At 44.6% G+C, this 20,542-nt stretch overlaps 1 protein-coding gene across 2 annotated transcripts in view; it reads left to right on the top strand.

The window, feature by feature from the left end:
• The window catches only part of BTBD8 (BTB domain containing 8), a 124,368-nt gene that overhangs the window by 20,837 nt on the left and 82,989 nt on the right, over nt 1-20,542 (top strand). For both annotated transcript variants that reach the window (XM_040360036.1, XM_040360035.1), the window contains exons 5-8: nt 5,081-5,198; nt 6,256-6,345; nt 6,835-6,915; nt 9,231-9,327. In XM_040360036.1, coding sequence (XP_040215970.1) covers nt 5,081-5,198; nt 6,256-6,345; nt 6,835-6,915; nt 9,231-9,327 — 386 coding nt within the window. The remainder of the gene's footprint in view (nt 1-5,080; nt 5,199-6,255; nt 6,346-6,834; nt 6,916-9,230; nt 9,328-20,542) is intronic.

The following is a 20,542-nucleotide window of genomic DNA, read 5'->3' as shown; positions in this document are numbered from 1 at the left end:
GTCTATGTCCACGCATATGCAGAGTGTGCAGAAACGCAGTTGGCGCTACTCGCTGGACCCTTCAATCCGCCCAGATGGAAGGGGACAGACCTCTTTGTGTGTGTGTGTGTGTGTGTGTGTGTGTGTGTGTGTTTTTTGTTTTGTTTGTTTGCTTGTTTTTTTTTGGTTTTTTTTTTTGTTTTTTTTTTATTTATTTATTTTTTATTCAATTTTTTTTGTGGTTCGGATTGGAGGTAGGCGGATGTAAATGGACCCAAGTCCACCATAGAGGTTAATGGAGGGTCCAATTGAGTCTGTCTGAAAAATGGGCAGGCGGACCTAATCGGACCGATCATGTAAAAGGTACCTAGGGCTGTTTGCATGAATCCAGTCTGTCTAGAAGCTCCCAATTCAGATACCCAAGAATTGTGCAATGAATTATCGAATCATTTCGTTAACAAAATCGAAAGGATCCGTATAAGCATTAAGAAAAACGGCACCCCCCCCCAATCCCCACAAGAATCAGGCCCAATCAACAATGTTTACTCTAAAACCCATCTCCATCGAGGCCACAAAAAATATCGCGCCCTGCGAAATAGCACAGCGCCAAATGATATTATCCCCACCAAACTGCTTAAGGAATGTGCCGACATTCTGGCACCATCTATCAAGCAGCTGATTAACCAGTCATTCAGGGAGGGCACAGTGCCCATCCTGTTGAAACAAGGTATAATCAAACCCATCCTAAAGAAACCCACCCTTGACCCCAAGGACCCTGAACATCGTCGTCCCATAACAGGTCTGAACGTCTTCTCCAAGGTATTGGAGAAAGCGGTGGTACAACAGCTGCAACAGCATTTAGACACCCATAATTTGCTCGATCCTTTTCAATCGGGTTTCCGTCCAGGGCACGGCACGTGACGGAAACAGCATTGCTCAAAATATGGGATGATGCTCTCGAGGCCGCAGACGATGGAGAATCTTGTCTTCTAGTATTGTTGGACCTCAGCGCAGCTTTTGACACTGTAGACCACAAACTATTGCTGACTCGGCTAGCTGAAGTAGCCAAAGTCGCGGAATGTGACTTATCCTGGTTCTCCTCCTTTTTGGAAAACCAATCGCAAGTAGTGAAACTGGGACCGTTCATTTCTGAAAAACGCACGGTGTCATGCGGAGTCCCTCAAGGATCCCCTCTGTCCCCGGTGCTGTTTAATATCTATCTTCGCCCCCTTTTTGAAATCATCAGCAGCCAAAAGCTGCTCTACCACTCTTATGCAGATGACACACTATTGTACTTTCGCATCTGCAACAAAAAGGATCACCATCTCGGTCTAGAGAAATGCCTCTCTTTGATGGAGAACTGGATGACAAAGAGTTATCTTAAACTCAACGGCTCAAAAACAGAACTTCTCCTGTTTCACGCCAATCGAAAGAATCAACCGGCAACACCCTGGATACCTCCGCCCATTCTGGGCAAAATCATCACCCCTAGCACCAAAGTCAAAAGTCTCAGAGTTATTTTTGACACCAACATGACAATGGATGCACAAATAGGGTCAGTAGTCAGCGGATCCTACCATCACCTACTACGCAGATTTATTCCCAAAGAGGACATGGCAGTCGTGGTGGGAACAATTGTTAACTCCAGACTTGACTATGCAAATGCCTTTTACCTCGGACTCCCAAAGTACCAAATCACTCCCCTGCAGGTCGTTCAGAATACGGCCGCGCGACTAATGACTGGAAAAAAACCTTGGGAATCAATCTCACCTTAACTGAGAAGCCTTCACTGGCTGCCAGTGAAAGACAGAATAACTTTCAAAGCACTCTGTCTGACGCATAAATGTATTTTGGGAAACACACCCAAATATCTATGCGAAAAAATAAAGGCTTACAACCCCAATCGCGTTCTGCGATCCTCCAACCAAAATCTACTCCAAATCCCCAAAACCAGATACAAGTCCAAAGGAGAAAGAAGATTTGCTGTCCTGGGCCCTCGACTTTGGAACACTTTACCAACCTCCATTCGGTTGGAGGAGAACCACTTGGCCTTTAGGAGAAAGATCAAAACCCATCTATTTTGAGGTCAAAGGAGAACTGGTTAAACAAGCGCCCAGATGCGATTCAGTTTGCATGTGCAGCGCCATATACGTTTTTCACTCGCTCACACTGATATGCTGCGGTTTACCCACACCGCAGGTGCAACATAGTGCATCTGTGGCTTTCCTGCGGGTTAGCTGCACTTTGCCATAGACTTCTATTATATCCTGCAGGTGTGGTGCACTTTCAGAAAGCGCACCAAACCCACAGGTAATGACAGAAATCTATGTCTCGGTGCAGGTAACCCGCTGGTGCGCTGCACCTGCAGATCAGTTAGAAAGCAACCCAGAGTAACAAGTGCAAAACTAGAACAAATATATGCCTATTGCTATGTGTTTAAAAAAAAAAAACGAAGGAAAAAAAAACCCCTGACCTTTTAAACACAATCCTTCACTTCAGGAATCGCCCTGCAGGTAATGCCGGCTGTTGCTGTCCCAGGCAGAGTGCATTTAGTCTTGCTCTGCCTGTGACCGGAGCTGGCGCTGTACAGGAAGCATCGGCTCTGCTCTCTAAGGCAGCGTCATGCTTCTTCTACCGCCCTATTCTCAGCACTGATGCTCTGGGATTGCAGGTCGGGCACTCGTGATTTGGGCTTTCCAACCTAGGTTGGGCACTCCTAGTATAGGGGAACAGGTGAAGCAGTTTTACTTCCCCGATCCTTCAGCCCACATTCACGTTGGGCCGATTTGAATTGGATCCTATTGCCAGCAATGGCACCGTCTGACTTTGCAGCGCCACGCTGATTCCCAACTTCGACTTCGGGGGCGTTTTTTCAATAAACATCTGTGCGGGTTCATGAAGTCGGACTGAAATGCTGGTTTGCAGTCATGCGAGTTCAGCTGAATTTGCACGATTTCAAACTGGACCACAGTGTGAACGTGGGCGCAGGCTCCTTCTGTGCTGCAAGACCAGTCTCTTCTCCCCTTGAAAGTCCTCTGTCATCAAGAGTAAAGTAAAGCTGTTTTTCCCTTCTCTTAGACCTAAATGAGAGTTTAACCCAGTGATGGTGAACCTTGGCACCCCAGATGTTTTGGAGCTACTTTTCCCATGATGCCAATGCAGTGTAGTTGAGCATCATGGGAAATGTAGTTCCAAAACATATGGGGTGCCAAGGTTCGCTATCGCTGGTTTAACATTTGCACTCCCATGTGCTGCAATTAAAGTGACTCTTATGGGGAACTAGTCTCTCTGTTTTCCATCAGGCTCTTCACAGCCATGCCACTGTGCCCAGTATGACTGGTGCAGAGGGCAGGAGTGAATGACATCACCAACACGCGGTCACCGGATGAAATCACCCAGTGACCATGCCCCATGCCAATATAAGCTGTTGCACACATGGCATTACAGCGGGAGAGAGCGTTGAGTCGACATTGGAAGAAGACCAGAGGAAAGATGACAGAAGACCAGACACCCGCTAGTAAAAGAGCAGAAGATGGCGGAGTAGCCAGGCAGAAGACACCAGACGGCGGGAGAAGAATCAAAGAGAGAGTGGAGAAGTCGGAAGAGACCCCCGGAGCTGCCTAATAAATTACTTTAAAAACCTTTTTTGTAGTGTGTGTGTTTTTTTTTTTGACACTTTGTCCCCCTACCCATTCACCTGGGGAAAAAATGTTCCCCATAGTCATTCACATAGGGTGGATGGCCGGGATCTGGCGGCCCGCTTATTAAAGGGGGCGACCCAGATTCCAATAAGCCCCCCGCCCACAGACCCCGACAACCAACGGCCTGGGTTGTCGGGTAGAGGCCCTTGTCCTCATCAACATGGGGACAAGGTGCTTTGGGGTGGGGGGCCACAGTATGCCCCCCGTTGAGTGCATGCGGTCTTGTATGGTTCAGGAGGGGGGGGGGCGCTCCCTTGTCCCCACCCCCTTTCCTGACCGGCCGGGCTGCGTGCTCGGATAAGGGTCTGGTATGGATCTTTTTCAGCGTAGGGGTTCCCCTTAAAATCCATACCAGACCCAAGGGCCTGGTATGCTCTTGGGGGAGGGACCCATGAAGGTATTTTATTTTAAAATTTGGCGTGGAGTTCCCCCTCAAAAACATCAGCGCACAAGTTGCATCATGCAAGACAGTGATCTGACTTTGATACAACTTCAGTGCTATTTAATAAGCTGAAGTAGGATTAAAGTCGGACCAAAATAGTACAGGGAGCATCATCATGTGACATGGGCTCCCAATGTCGGAGCATTTGTCGCACTAGTGTGAACCCGGCCTAACTTCAGCTTGTTCAATTAAACTTTGGCAATATCACCTGGAATCTGATTTGTTTCTATACAGAGCAGCTCCAAATTTTGCACTCTTCAGTTTTCGTAAATAACCCCTTCTGTGTCCATTACTCAAAAAGTACTAAAGCAAGTGACAGCCAACCATCATTTAAAAATAAAAGTCAACAATGGCAGCCTCCATATCCTCTAAGTACAGGTTTTCTTTGAAACCTTTTCATTTGTCCGTTATTTGTGGTAATCCATTCTTTCAACATCCTTGCCCTGTGCAATGTTTTATTTTTCATGCCTTAGGTAAACTCTGCATTCAGAGATGGCCACAGTGACCATTCCCACCTCTTAGATCATTCCTTTCCTTCACCACTTGGATCATCCTATGATCCTACAATTGTGTAGATGATTTTTTCCACATGAGAAGGCATGGCAGAGATGCCGGGCCCTCATGGGATTCACCTGCACACAGCATTTCTGCTTTAACAGTCCTATCCTATAATAGATCCAGCGCACTCTTTCCTTCATCATGAAAAAGTGTAGCAGAAGCTGAAAAGAGGCAGAACATATGCTGTGTAAAAAAAAGTTTTAAACCATTGAAAGTTATTACAAGGTGAATGTCAAGATGCTGATAAGTAGTCCTTGGATAATAATACTACTGACTGCTAGAGCGGACATAATTGATTATAATGTGCGGCTGATTCAATTAGATAATACTCTATTTTCTTGTGCAATTGCAAGCACACAATTTACATATTCTGCATTATAAATTTTTTTATTTTTTTTAGACGGATACAATAGTGAACCACCATCAGATCTTGGCAAGGACCTACTGTCTTTATACAAAAGTTCTCATTGCACTGATGTCATTATACAGATTGAAGACCAATGTTTCCATGTACACAGGTAATATGGGGGGGGGGGGGGGGGGTCGCATCGTGCACCTTGCTCTTGGAAGCACGCCTTAACTTTCAGTTGAATTCTAGGCAACCAGATAAATATTTAGTTGAAATCCATGCAACTAAATATACAGTTGAAATGCATGCATGTATGTATGTGGACAGTCTTGCCTTTCAGGAAAAATATACAATTCTAACTAGATAAATAGACTTGTTATCCAAGCAATAGCCAACTGTGTGACCTACAAGGCAGTTGAGATGGCCATAGACAGTTTGAATCTCGAAGATTTGAACCATTTATGGACAGGATCAATCTGCACAAGTTGATGAATCAATCAACTTGGGTACAACCAGCCTGGCAGATTTTACATGGCATTTTATTGCTAGCGGCTATTATAGCAATTGGCAATAATCATGGTGTTCTCACAGCGGGAGAACACAATGGCTCTGTGGGAGGGATTCCCCCATCAAAACTGGCTGTATGGATGGGGGAATCGAGCTATTTATTTTTATTTATTTCTTCCCTGTAACTTGTAGTTGGGACATTGGAGCCCATGTATGTCACTGCTCCTGTCCACTGCTGTAGAGTACTCTCCCCTACAGTCGCAGCTGACTGACACTGGATCACATGATCATAGCAGAGCAGGCTGAAAATGGTTTATTCAGCATAGGTGATGTCCTCATTGAGCTCCCAAATCTCTCCTTTCCCTCTTCACGTTTAGTTGTGGTCATGTGCACTGCTATATGCACACTACACATAGTCCAGCTTAGGGTGAGCAAGAGAGGGTGGCTACATTCCTTCATACAGTGGAACCATGGAGAAAAAACTTGGCGATCCTCTGCCAGGAAGTAGGATTGTGGCTGACAACAATGATGATTCTTCCTTCTTCTTTTTTTTTTTTTTTTTTATAACTTGATTTACAATGACATGGACTAATAACCTTCATTTCACCTACCTGTCTAGTATGAATGATGTGAGAATTCGCACAATGTTACGTCTGCAAAAAGAAAAATATAATCCTCCTACATCATGGCTTTTTTTTTTTTTTTCTAAATATCCCCAGGGCTATCCTGTGTGCTAGGTCCAGTTATTTTGCTGCTATGCTGAGTGGATGTTGGGTTGAGACCTCACAAGACCTCATCCAGATTCATAAGTAAGTACACTCTAAAATTACTTTGCATACATTTTAGAAAATGTTCAGTGCTTTTTATAGCCTTTTTATAAATGCAGTTTTGGCATGACTCATGTTTTACATTTTTATTTTATTAAATATAGAGAATTGTAGACACTACAGTAGCTCTAACTGTACAGTCAGGCTTGTGACCTGACTTTCTGCAGTAAAGCGTCAGCTTGTGATTGGACAGTGAAGGAGTAGCTACAGACTGCGGAGGTCATTCCGTTGCTCATTCCTTTTGTTGGCATGCTCCTTGCCAGCACATATGTCTGCTGATTGGCCCCAAGTACTGTCCCTCTGTTTGTTGTGCAGGGGATTACCAGAGGCTGTAATCAAGGCAAATTCAGGTATATGTACTAGCTGCATTTGATACATGAATGATTTTTATTACCTGCATTTATTGATGTTTATTTTATGAACAGCCTGCAGTTCAACCTTTTTAATATTCTAAACGTTTTTATTCTTCAGTGTGAAACGAGCAGATATGACCGTCCTCATGCATTTCGTATATGGAGGAATAATGGATCTTCCCAGAAGCACTGAGGCTGGGTGAGTCATTTTTATATTCTTGTTTCTAGGACATCTAGGACATCTGAATTTCTTATTTCAGGACTGCAGTGACAGACATCTGTGGAAAGACTTGGACAAGGAACATTGTGCCCTGTAGCCTTTAATCGCATTCAAACATGCCCTAGAAAAGGACAGTTGGAGAATGGATGTTTAAGTCTGATTTTGCTTTGGGGCAGTGCAGACAGTTCTTATTAGAAACTCAATGATAAATGAGACTTTGACTGCCTGCTTTTGCCATTTTACTTTTTAGTTCACCAAAATATTAGCTTGTTGTGGATTGAGCTGACCTCTTATGAAATATTACTGTATAATACTTTTTATTTTGTTTTTCATTACTTTATTTTATGCAAACTGCCATGTTGTGAATGAAATTGAAGCAAGATATATTATTTGATTTGTATTGGTACTAACTGGGGCTTCAGTCTGCATTTACAAAAACTGTAGCTGCTGACTTTTAATAAGCTGACACACCCCTATCCAGTGTCCAGTTGTCCTCACCCGGCCCGTGTCCCCCACCCATCCATCTTTGGTCCCCGGCATCTTAACTGTGGGCATCCGGCTGTGACGACTCGTGGCTTCACTTCACAGCCGGCTGCTTACTGCTGCTGCACTTTGTGAATGGTCCCACAGTCTTCTGGGACGTATGTGTGTAGAGGGGATTTATGCTCAGATCGAGTAGACAAGTAGTTCTTTAATCTACTTGTCTAGATAACTGAAATACATCACAGGTGATGTATTCTAGTCTGCATCTCCCCAAGTTAATACTTAAAATCTGGCCTGTTAGTGGGTCCTGAATTGAGAACCACTGGCCTAGATGATACGAGAAGTGGGATCGGATACTTGTCAAAACCAGGTACTTGCTCCACCCCCCTAGCCAATAACCAGTCGACAATCTCGTTTGACTATGTTAAAAACATAAACTGAATTGGATAATGGTCAACGATAAACTTTTTATTTTTTGTTTGTGTGTACCCTCATCAATACCCAGTCAACATTAGACAAACCTCGCCAGCCACGGCTTCAATACCTTTTGAAAGAGTGTAGTGCAGGGGTAGGCAACCTCGGGCCCCCCAGCTTTTTTGAAACTACAAGTTCCATAAGATGAGACATTCCAAGACCCCGACAATCACAGATCTGACTCCTAGAGGCAGAGGCATAATGGGATTTGTAGTTTCACCACAGCTGGATGGCCAAGGTTGGCTACCCCTGGGTAGTGCAATCTGGAGATCCCGCTTGCAGGACCTTAACCTCTCTTCTTTAACCTTATGGTTATAATGTTAACGTGGATGTAAACCCTCATATACCCAGTGAAGTGAACAGCCTCAGATGATACATAGATGGCACAAATCTCCCTATATAAGTTTTACTTGTATATCTGCTGTCTTCACTTTTATATACTGTTTAGAAAGTGCACGTCCTGTTGGATTTTTCACTTCCTCATTCATCTGTAGGAGTGGATTATTGCTATACACTGTGAGATCAATGATTGGGAGGAAAGGCACACACCCCCTCCCCACGCATGCAGAGGTTGCCTGTGAATAGTTTAGCAGTCTGCTAATCCTATATATTTATAGCAACCCCCCCTGACACACTTCTATCTCCCGTCTCGGAGAGCTTGTCTCAGGCTGATATTAAAAATTGTTGTTTTTTCTTTTTTTTTTAATAACAAAAAATGTTATACTTTAACTTCTCTGTTTTGCACAGAGTAGCCCAGATCCTCCTCCTTCTCGGGTCCCACGCTGGCGCTCCTAGCTCCTCCCTCCTGTTTGGTACCCCCACAACAAACAGCTTGCTGTGGGGGGCACCCAAGCAGGCCTGCTCCCGCCTTGTGGCTGTGTGTTCATTTACACACAGAGCCAAGGCTCAGCCCCGCCACCTCCATCTCTTGGTTGGCTCGCTGCTGCTGCCAATCAGGAGTGCAAGTCCCCAGAGAGGCATGGTTCTATTGCACATTGCTGGATCGTGAGGGGGCTCGGGTTAGTATTTCAGGGGCTGGGGGAGCTGCTACACACAGGTTTTTTACCTTCATGCATAGAATGTGCCTTTACAACCACTTTAAATCCTACCCTCCTTAACGAGCACTTTGTTAACTGTTTTTATTTGTTTTTTATATATTGATGTTCTACTACTTTAAATACTTGTCAATACACATGCAAATAACCTTTTCTGACTAAGTGTTTATTTGTTATGACGACCTGGTGTATTACTGCTGTAGATGATATTCAGGTGCCTGGCCTAAGGGAGCTCTTTGGTTCAAAAAGACTGAAAGTACACTGTCTTATTTTCTCTTGCAGTCATATTCTCTCTATCGCTGACATGTATGGAATGGAAGGGTTGAAAGAAGTTGCTGTCTATGTTCTGAAGAGAGACTACTGCAAATTCTTTATCAAGGTACTTGTGCTGTGAATTTGGACCTCAGATTAGGCAAAGATGTTAAGTTGTTGTGGCTTTACAGGTTCTGGGATATGTTTGCTATTTGTCCCCACTTTTTGAGGGCAGTCTCTGTTGTTTCAAAATTTCTTTATACATTTTTCCTTTAAAACATAACATACAAACATACAGTGCCTTGCAAAAGTATTCGGCCCCCTTGAAACCTTTTGCCACATTTCAGGCTTCAAACTTAAAGATATAAAACTGTAATTTTTTTTGTAGAATCAACAACAAGTGGGACACAATCATGAAATGGAACGAAATTTTATTGGATTTTTCAAACTTTTTTAACAAATAAAAAACTGAAAAATTGGGCGTGCAAAATTAATCAGCCCCTTTACTTTCAGTGCAGCAAACTCTCTCCAGAAGTTCAGCGAGGATCTCTGAATGATCCAATGTTGACCTAAATGACTAATGATGATAAATAAAATCCACCTGTGTGTAATCAAGTCTTCGTATAAATGCACCTGCACTGTGATAGTCTCAGAGGTCCGTTTTAAAGCGCAGAGAGCATCATGAAGAACAAGGAACACACCAGGCAGGTCCGAGATACTGTTGTGGAGAAGTTTAAAGCCGGATTTGGATACAAAAAGATTTTCCAAGCTTTAAACATCCCAAGGAGCACTGTGCAAGCGATAATATTGAAATGGAAGGAGTATCGGACCACTGCAAATCTACGAAGACCTGGCCGTCCCTCAACTTTCAGCTCATACAAGGAGAAGACTGATCAGAGATGCAGCCAAGAGGCCCATGATCACTCTGGATGAACTGCAGAGATCTACAGCTGAGGTGGGAGACTCTGACCATAGGACAACAATCAGTCGTATACTGCACAAATCTGGCCTTTATGGAAGAGTGGCAAGAAGAAAACCATTTCTTAAAGATATCCATAAAAAGTGTCGTTTAAAGTTTGCCACAAGCCACCTGGGCGACACACCAAACATGTGGAAGAAGGTGCTCTGGTCAGATGAAACCAAAATCCAAAATGCAAAACGTTATGTTTGGCGAAAAAGCAACACAGCTCATCACCCTGAACACACCATCCCCACCGTCAAACATGGTGGTGGCAGCATCATGGTTTGGGCCTGCTTTTCTTCAGAAATGGTTAAAATTGATCGGAAGATGGATGGAGCCAAATACAGGACCATTCTGGAGGAAAACCTGATGGAGTCTGCAAAAGACCTGAGACTGGGACGGAGATTTGTCTTCCAACAAGACAATGATCCAAAACATAAAGCAAAATCTACAATGGAATGGTTCACAAATAAACATATCCAGGTGTTAGAATGGCCAAGTCAAAGTTCAGACCTGAATCCAATCGAGAATCTGTGGAAAGAACTGAAAACTGCTGTTCACAAATGCTCTCCATCCAACCTCACTGAGCTTGAGCTGTTTTGCAAGGAGGAATGGGCAAAAATTTCAATCTCTCGATGTGCAAAACTGATAGAGACATACCCCAAGCGACTTACAGCTGTAATCGCAGCAAAAGGTGGCGCTACAAAGTATTAACTTAAGGGGGCTGAATAATTTTGCACGCCCAATTTTTCAGTTTTTTATTTGTTAAGGTTTGAAATATCCAATAAATTTCGTTCCACTTCATGATTGTGTCCCACTTGTTGATTCTACAAAAAAAAATACAGTTTTTTATCTTTGTTTGAAGCCTGAAATGTGGAAAAAGGTCGCAAAGTTCAAGGGGGCCGAATACTTTCGCAAGGCACTGTACATAAATACAACACATACAAGGTCTCAGTATATCATATTACACCGGAAAAGAACGGCCTTCACATATTATAAAATGGACGGACACGGCTTCTTAAATCTTGACAAGTGGGTTATGTTCCCTGTTTTCAGGAGAGGACTAGGCAGAAACATGTTAGATAATTAAATACATGTTACTTTAACCACTTCCATACAGGGCACTTACGTACCTTCCCACCCAAGCCAATTTTCAGCTTTCAGCACTGTCGCACTTTGAATGACAATTGCGCGGTCATGCTACACTGTACCCAAACAAAATTGGCGTCCTTTTTTACCCACAAATAGAGCTTTCTTTTGGTGGTCTTTGATCACCTCTGCGATTTTTTTTTTTTTCGCAACAACTAAAAAAAGACCGAAAATTTTGAAAAAAATTCAGTTTTTATTTTTTTCTGTATTTTTTTTTTTTTTTGTAAATAAGTAAGTTTTCTCTTTCAATTACGGGCACTGATATGGTGGCACTGATGGGCACAGATGAGATGGCACTGATGGACATCGACAAAGGTAGTACTGACGGGCACAGATGAGGTGGCACTGATTGGCGGCGCTGGTATGCGGCACTGATGGGCACTCATGGGCGGCACTGATGGGCACTCATGGGTGGCACAGATGGGCACTGTGGGGTGGCACAGATGGACACTGGGGCGGCACTGATGGACACTGTGGGGCGGCACTGATGGACACTGTGGGGCGGCAATGATTTACTTGTTGCCAGTCAGTGCCCATTTGTGGGCCCTGATTGGCATCTTTTTTTTTTTTTTTTTTTTGGACTTTTTTTTTTTCTCTTTTTTTGTTTTGCCCTTCCCTGGTGGGCATCCCTGGTGGTCCAGTGTGGCGATCCGAGGGGGGCTGCGCTGATAAACAATCAGCGCGAACCCCCCCCTGTCAGGAGAGCCGCCGATCGGCTCGCGTCTGTCAGACGCGAGTGTGGAAGAGCCATCGACGGCTCTTCCTGTTTACATCGTGATCAGCCGTGGTTGGACACGGCTGATCACGTGGTAAAGAGTCTCCGTCAGACTGACACCCCGCAACAACGATCGCCGCGATGCGCGCCCCCGGGGGCGCGCAGCGGCTAAGAATCCTGAGGACGATCAGTGACGTCCAGTCAGGATTCTACAACCACTTTGCCGACGTCAATCTGTCATTGGCGGGCGGCAAGTGGTTAACAGAGTTGAACAGCCCCGCCCAGGGGGCGGTCCCTCCAGACATAACCCTCCTCCCTGCAGTATGCAGACTCCGTTTCGTTCTGCCTAGCAAAGCAGGGCGTATGGCTCCCTTTGGGCCCAGCGCTCTGAGGACATTTTTTCAATTTATTTTATTTTTTCTTGAAAGAATCTTTTATCAACTGTCGGCTGAGAGACAGGCTGGATATATAGATCCTTGTAGTCTACTCAGTCCGGCCAGCGAGCGTGAGCACACCTACCCCATGACTCCTGAGGTGGCCGGTGAGCTTTGCTCCGAGGTCCACACATAACTGTGCTGTGGTGTTGTCTCACTCACAGTGGACCGGGCCGACAGCTACCTCCATTGCTGTTGTAGGCCTGTCAGGAATGCGTCAGTAAGTCCTCCCTTGGACGGGTAACTACAGTCCCTCCTGCTTCGGTGGGTTGGTACGGCTGGGGTTCGGGGGACCTCCTATCCTCCCTTCCCTGCTCCTTTTCCTTCTGCTGCATTACATTACTGAGGGGGGGGCACATTACTAAGGGGACTGCGGTGTGCTTCTTTTTATTGCTGGAGTTTGGACACTGTTTAGCCTCTTTGGGCTTTCACTGTTCAAAATGCTGCGTTTTGCCGCAGCGCTGTCGCCATTTTTTGGGTGATTTTCAGTTACTATTGAAAATCCCATTTTGTTGTAGCTGCGCGATGGCGCAGATTATTATTGCGGTTGGCCATCTTGTGCTGGTCCCTACGGGCGCGCAGCACAGGTCTCCTCACAGTTTACCTTACAGTCGCTGGCTTGCACGTCATGTCTGTTGGAAGCCAGACTTTAAGAGACCGGGGTCTGTCCGTCTGTCATCTCGCCCATGATGAAAGCAAGGTAGTTTCCTTCCAGGAGGATTTACCATCGCACATAGAAGACCTACGTCTCTTTGTGCGTAGAGATGGGGTGACGTCCACGGACATACTCGGTGTCCAGGGTCCTGCTGTTTTTACAGCTTGGAATGGATCTAAAAATTGCCTTAAGCACCGTTTGGGGGCAGATTTCATGCCTTGGCTGTGTTTTTTGTCAGTGGCCTTTTGTGGCCCATTCCCTGGTGGGTAGCTTTTTGTGCTAGGGGTTTGTCATATACTTCCCCCTCTTGGTTCACCTCTTCCCCATGAGTTTGGACTCTGGTGCTCTCGGTCCTATAGAAACCTTCCTTTTTGGAAACATCAGAGAGATTCTTCTCTTGACACTATCTCGGAAGGTGGCATTTTTAGTGGCCATTACTCCTATCAGAAGGGTTTCTGAGTTGGTGGTCTTGCCTTGCAAGTCACCATGCTTGATCCTCCATTAGGATTACGTGGTAGTGTTTCCAAAGGTGGTTTCGGCCTTTCGCCTGAATGAGGACTTTGTTCTTCCATCCTTTTGTCCTCGGCCGGCGCATCCTAAGGAGGTTGCGTTTCCTACTTTAGACGTGGTACGCGCTTTGCGGGTGTACCTGCCTGCTATGGCTCCGTTTCAGAGATCTGATCTTTTTGTGTCGGTGTCTGGTCCGCAAAAGGGCCTGGCGGTCTCATCGACCACCATTTCTCGGTGGATCAGGCAGGCTGTCATACAGACCTATGCTCTTAGGGGGCGGGCGCCCCTTTTCCAGTCACGGCACTTTCGACCAGGGCAATTGGTACTTCCTGGGCTTTCCGACATAATGCGTCTGTCTCACAGGTGTGGGGCGGCGACTTGGTCGTCCGTTCACACTTTTTTTCCAGATTTTACATGGTTGCTGTAAGTGCATCTTCTGATGCTTCTTTCGGCCGCTAGGTTTTGCAGGCGACTGTTTACTGTTGCACCTCCTCTGTTGAGGAGCTTTGCTTGTTTTGGGGTGAAATTAAAATTGGTTTTACTGATACTGTTCCCACCCCTTGTTTTTGACACTGCTTGGGGACGTCCCACTTGTCAAGATTTAAGAAGCTGTGTCCGTCCATGGACGATAAGAGATAATAGGATTTTTTGTACTCGCCGTAAAATCCTTTTCTCTGAGTCCATGGACGGACACAGCTCCCACCCCTCCTTTTTAGGTTTGTACTGCTTGTTACGAACTGAGGCTGCATACTGCAGGGAGGAGGGTTATGTCTGGAGGGACCGCCCCCTGGGCAGGGCTGTTCAACTCTGTTAAAGTAACATGTATTTAATTGTCGAACATGTTTCTGCCTAGTCCTCTCCTGTGAACAGGGAACATAACCCACTTGTCAAGATTTAAGGAGCTGTGTCCGTCCATGGACATCAGAGAAGAGTATTTTACGGTGAGTACAAAAAATCAAATTATTATTTTTTTTCTGAGATTTAAATCATGTGATTAGGGGGATCCCTAATATTTATATTCCTGTGCTTGTGATATACACGTGTCTCTAAGAAGGGTGGGGGGGGGGGGGAAATGCTCAAAATATATGTGTGTCTCTGTATGGGAGAGATCATCCCCCACCCTCCACCCCAATTACCCACCTCTCCTGTGGATCTACTTTGTGCAATTCTATTCCAAAAAAAAAAAAAAAAGCTCCCTCCCCTCAAGGTTGCTTCTCAGTCTGTCATAATATTCAAATAGATCTCCAACTGCTTGAACTCATTCTACCCCCTCCATATTCTATTGAATCTCGATCTGTAGTCATTTTGTATGGAAATCTGTTCCTCCATCAGTTCGATTTTTATCCACCTCCCTTAACCACTCCTTTACTGACAGAATTTTTGATTTCCAATATCTCGGTTTTAGAGCTTTCGCTCCATGGGGTCATTGTTGTTCTATATTTTTTTTCTTCATTCCCCTGTGGAGTGAAACGAGCATCTCCAGGGGTCTTGTTTGACCTTTATTCCACTGATCTTTTCTATCATTTTCAATATCTCCCTCCAGAATAGTTGTATCAAGGGGCAGTACCACCATATATGGGCACGTGTTCCTTCCAGTCCCTGTTGTGAGGAGTCTATCCCTGGGGAAAAAAGGCTTTCGTGGGAGACATTGGGTAGTGTAATGTTTGTAGTTCGCAGGCTTAAACCCAACGCACTGCCAAAGGAGCAACTCATAAGGACACATGCTGACCTATATACAGCAGTGCTGTTTTGAATTGAGACTTTAGCGGTGTGATGAGGTGGAGCCTGCACACTGCAAACTTTACACTACCTAGTGGCTTCCTGGGTTGATGCTGCAACCTGTGAGTAACTTCTTTTTTTTTTTATAATTCTTTATTTTATATATCTTTTTTCTCTTTTCCTCTGTTCCTTCCACAGACATAAAACAACAGGTACAGCTTTTACAATATCTTCATCGTTATAACATTCATTGAAATCTTCACCTTAGCATCTCATAAACTCTATATTACAGCCTCCTATTTCATTTCTAATCTCCTCTATACTGGCCCAGGTCCCCTATCCTTCGTGGACCCACTATTTTCGTCTGCTATCCTCGGAAGGGTGTTCTGAGCCCGAGGAGATATTAATCACCCACCCTAAATCCTCCCTCCCCACCCAAAAAAAAAAAAAAAAATGCATCCGTTCAACCCTGGTCTCTCCCCCTTCCCCCCCTATAAGCTCCGCTCCCTATATTCAATGTATGGAGTCCAAGTCCTCCAATAAGTCTCCTCTCGTTCCTGTATTCCCATTGTGAGGTTTTCCATCATCTGTATCTCATTTATTCTGCTAAGCCATTGCAGTTTTGTTGGGGAGGCGGTACTCTTCCATAGGATTGGTATACACGCCTTTGCGGCTGTTATCAGATGACGTAATAGGGATTGTTTATAGTTTTCCATTGATATGGGAATGTCGAGTAACAAGAATGCCGCAGGTCTGTCTCCTAAATTTATCCCGGTAATTTCCCGGATTGTCTCCGAGACCATCCTCCAGAATTCTCTTATCACCAGACATTCCCAAAATATGTGTACCATGGTGCCCTCCTCTTTCTGACATCTCCAGCAAGTTTTAGACGTGTTGGGAAAAAAACGATTTAGTATTGTTGGTGTCCTGTACCACCTTGTCATAACTTTATATCCCCCCTCCTGGTACCTAGATGCGATTGAGGCTTTATGTATAAATGCAAAGATCTTATTTTTCTGAGTGTCTGAAAGCTTGATGCCCAGATCCCTTTCCCATGCCTGTATGAAAACAAGCTCTTGTGGTGCATTTGATTCGATCAATAAAGTATACATATATGATAGCATATGTCTCGATGGTTCTTTTTTTAGACAGATTTCCTCAAATTTAGACGGGGTCCCTATTTCTACCTCATGGATCTTCAGAGATCCTAAAAACGTTCTCAACTGATTACGTCTCCATATGTCTATATCTTCTCCATATACCAGTTCTAACTCTTCGTTCTGCATTACGTGATTCTCTCTCATGAAATGTATCAGCCTACTGGCTCCCTTCCGTCTCAAGTTATTGAAATATCGGTCTTTTAACCCTGGCACAAAGCTCGGATTTCCCAGGATAGGTGTCATAGGGCCGATACATTTCACCAGATTCGTATTCTTACATACCCGTCTGATAAAGTGTATCCTTTATCATCGGATGTTTCTTTGCACTCTGAGGTATCTTATTCTCCCCTAACCACGCCAGACCTTCTATAGGGATACTGCTGACTTCTTGTTCCAGATTGACCCAGGGTTTATCATCCTGTTGTGTGCACCAGTCCACTACTCGTGCTAGGTGAGAGGCCTCATAGTACCCCGTTGGATCTGGGAGGCCCACTCCTCCTTTTTCTTTGGGTAGAGTCAATATATTTCTCCGGACTCTGGCCGGTTTTCCAGCCCAAATAAACTTCATAAACTTCGCTCGTATGTCTCTCAGGAATCCCATCGGCAATGTTATGGGAAGGGTCTGCAATAGGTAGATTAGCCTTGGCATCGTATTCATTTTTATTATATTTATTCGGCCAAACCATGAGAATGTTTCTTTATCCCATTTTAGTAAGTCTAACTTTATTTGTTTTATTAGGGGTAGAAAATTTAATTCAAAGATCCTGCCCAATTTCCTTGGTATCTTCGTCCCTAAATATTCCACATGGGAATCTGTCCATCTGAAAGAGAAGCTACCGGCTAATTGATGCCGTAATCCACTGTTCACCTCAACTCCCATTGCTTCCGATTTGTTGTAATTAACTTTAAAATTGGAAATTTTTCCATATCTTTTTATCTCTGCTAATAAGCAAGGGAGCGATGTTATCGGGGACGTTAAGGTGAACAGTAGATCATCAGCATAAGCTGCCACCTTATAGTCGTCTTCCCCAACCCGTATACCCCTTATGTCTCTGTTTGCTCTAATAGTTCTTAAAAAGGGCTCCAAAGAAAGGATAAATATAATTGGGGATAGGGGGCATCCCTGTCGGGTTCCATTATGGATAGGGAAGGGGTCTGATTTTTTCTCATTAATCCTCACTCTTGCCGATGGGCAGGAGTATAGGCTTGTGACCCAGTTCAGTAAGCCCTTCCCCGAACCAATATGTGATAGCATGGCTTTTAGATATCCCCATTCCACCCTGTCAAAGGCTTTTTCCGCATCAGCGGATATCAAAACTGCAGACTGGTGGCGTTGTTGTGCTAAATATATTGTGCTAATTATCCTTTGGGTATTCTCTCTACCTTCTCTGCCCGGGGTGAAACCCACTTGATCCGGGTGTATCAGTGCGGGGACATACGTCAACAGTCTGTCTGCCAGTATCTTCGCCAGAATCTTTAAATCGACGTCTAGCAAAGATATTGGCCGGTAGCTTGAACACTCGGCGGGATCTTTCCCATCCTTGGGAATCACTACAATCTCGGCCATTAAGGTTTCAGCTGGCATCCTCTGTCCTTCGCGGATCGAATTGAAAGCCGCGACGAACCTAGGCGCCAGTTTTTCCGCAAAGATTTTGTAGTACCGCAAGGTGTATCCGTCAGGACCCGGCGCCTTTCCCGCTTTTAATGCTCCTAGGGCTCCCAAAAATTCTTCAACTGTGATCGGGCCATCTATCTTCTCTGCTTCTTCTATAGGTATCTTTGGCATTTTTGAAGACACTAGATATTCCTTGGCCCTTTCCTCCCTTTCTGAAGTATTAATTCTTCCACCCTGCCTCTCCAAATTATATAGGTTTAAATAATATTCTCTAAATGCTTCAGCTATTTGCTGCGTTGAGCTCACCAGCACATTCCCCTGCGTTCTAATTTTTTCGATCTGGTTGCGGGCTCTCGTATCTCTAAGTGCGTTCGCCAGTAATCTGCTGGGTTTATTCCCGTATTCATAAAAAGTTCTTTTACACCTACTCAATTTGGCTTTTGCTTTGTCCGTTAACATGAGATTTAATTTTTCCCGCAGACCCGCCAACTTCTCCCCTGTCTGATGCGTCTGTAATTTCTTATGTGCTGTTTCCAGAAGTTGGATTTCCCCCAGCAGACTGTCCAGTTTAGCACTCAGAGTACGTTTTCTATGCGCTCCCAATGAAATTAGCACCCCTCTCAGGTAGCATTTATGTGTTTCCCAAATACTCATAGGCAGCGTTTCATCTGAGTCGTTAGTAGAGAAGAAATTGTCTAATTCCCGAGCTATCTGCTTCTCATAGTCCGGGTCTTTTAAGAGTGTCTCATTGACTCTCCAATTCCATTCTCGTGGCCCCCTCTCTCCCCATTCTATACTACAGTTGGTTGGCGCATGATCGGATATCGTAAAAGACCCTATTGCTGCACCTCGTAGTCGTGAAAGAATGTTCTGATCTATAAAGACATAATCTATCCTTGTATATGTCTTATGTTTCGCAGAAAAAAAACTGTAGTCCTTATCATACGGATGGGTCATCCTCCAGCTATCTATTACCTGAGTTTCTTTCAATAGACACCTTGCTTTCCGTAATTTTGTATTGGAGATATGAGACACTCCCTTTGATACATCTATAGCTGGGTCTAATGCTATATTTAAATCACCCCCCCATGATAAGGAACCCCTCTTTATGTTGTTGTACCACTTCCAAATATTTTTCCAGTGCAACTGTAGGGTCTTCATTTGGTAGATATAAGTTCACCAGAGTAACTTTTTGGTTCCCTAACTCCCCTTTTACTATTAGCATCCAGCCTACGTCGTCCGTAATTGCATTAGATTCTTTCCAGATCATTTGTTTTGAGAGCAAGATTGCCACCCCGTTCGCCTTAGATGTTTGCGAGGCACCATGGTATACAATCGGAAAACTTTGATTACCCAATCTGGGTATTTTATCTTTTCGAAAATGGGTCTCTTGTAAAAAAGTTACCTGTGCCTTAATCCTGCTGAGTTCTGCCATTAATTTAGTACGTTTTTCTGGGCTATTTAAGCCCTTGACATTATATGATGTAAAATTAATTATATCCATTTTTATCATCTTTCTGCTCTAATGTAGGGGATTACCCTTTAACCTCACAAGGGGATTCTAAAATATTGAGGAGGAGGGGAGGATGCAAGGGGGAGAAGGGGGAGAAAGAGAGGCCGCGACCCCGATTTTAGACGAGAAAAAGAAAACAAAAAAAAAAAGAACCCCCCTACCCCTATTCCCCGTATTTCGAGGACTGGTCACACGCCCCAGTGCCCGAGTAATTTCCTTTCCTTTCCCCTCCCCTGCAGCTCCAACCCGCGATCCCCCACTACTCTGGGGGCGGATCACCGTTGGACTCGGAAGGGACGGGAAAAAATAAATAAATAAATAAAAAACAAACCCAGGGAGAGGGGAAAAAAATCCCTTTCCCTTTGTTTAACGCCTCCGGTCTTCCTCCAACTGGAGGAGAGGCGTTTTTAGTGGGGAGAGTGTATGTGCAGAAAAGAGCGAGGACAACGCGTCAGGAGCTCCCCCGCGTTTGCCCGCGCGCACCCCCTTATTCATTTCACATTGACCTTATATTGACCATGTATCTCTTCACCCCCGCTTTAGAGATACCCCTTTATTCAGAAGACCCCCCTCTGACGATCTCCGCCCATAGGTTCCACAAAGCGAGCCCCAAAAAAAAAAGAAAAAAAAAAAAGGGGAGACATAGAGGGGAGAGGGAGGGGAAAGAAGAGAGAAAAAGGCAAATACAGAGATCAAAGAAAAAAGAGTATATATGCCTTTCCTCCCCTCCTCCTCCTCTCGGGGTCCACACCTCACCCCCCCTCCTCCTCCCCTCAAAAAAATAAGTTCCTGTATGCTATAGAAGGAAAATAACATTTTGCATCTCATCCTTTTGACATATTAGCTTCTTCTAGCATATATAAACTTCTATAAACATTTCCTCATCGGCATCGTACATCATAGCTTAGAAC

The sequence above is a fragment of the Rana temporaria genome, chromosome 7, assembly GCF_905171775.1.
Source record: "Rana temporaria chromosome 7, aRanTem1.1, whole genome shotgun sequence".
NCBI classification, from domain to species: Eukaryota; Metazoa; Chordata; class Amphibia; order Anura; family Ranidae; genus Rana; species Rana temporaria.
This window is presented reverse-complemented; position numbering and strand designations above follow the sequence as displayed.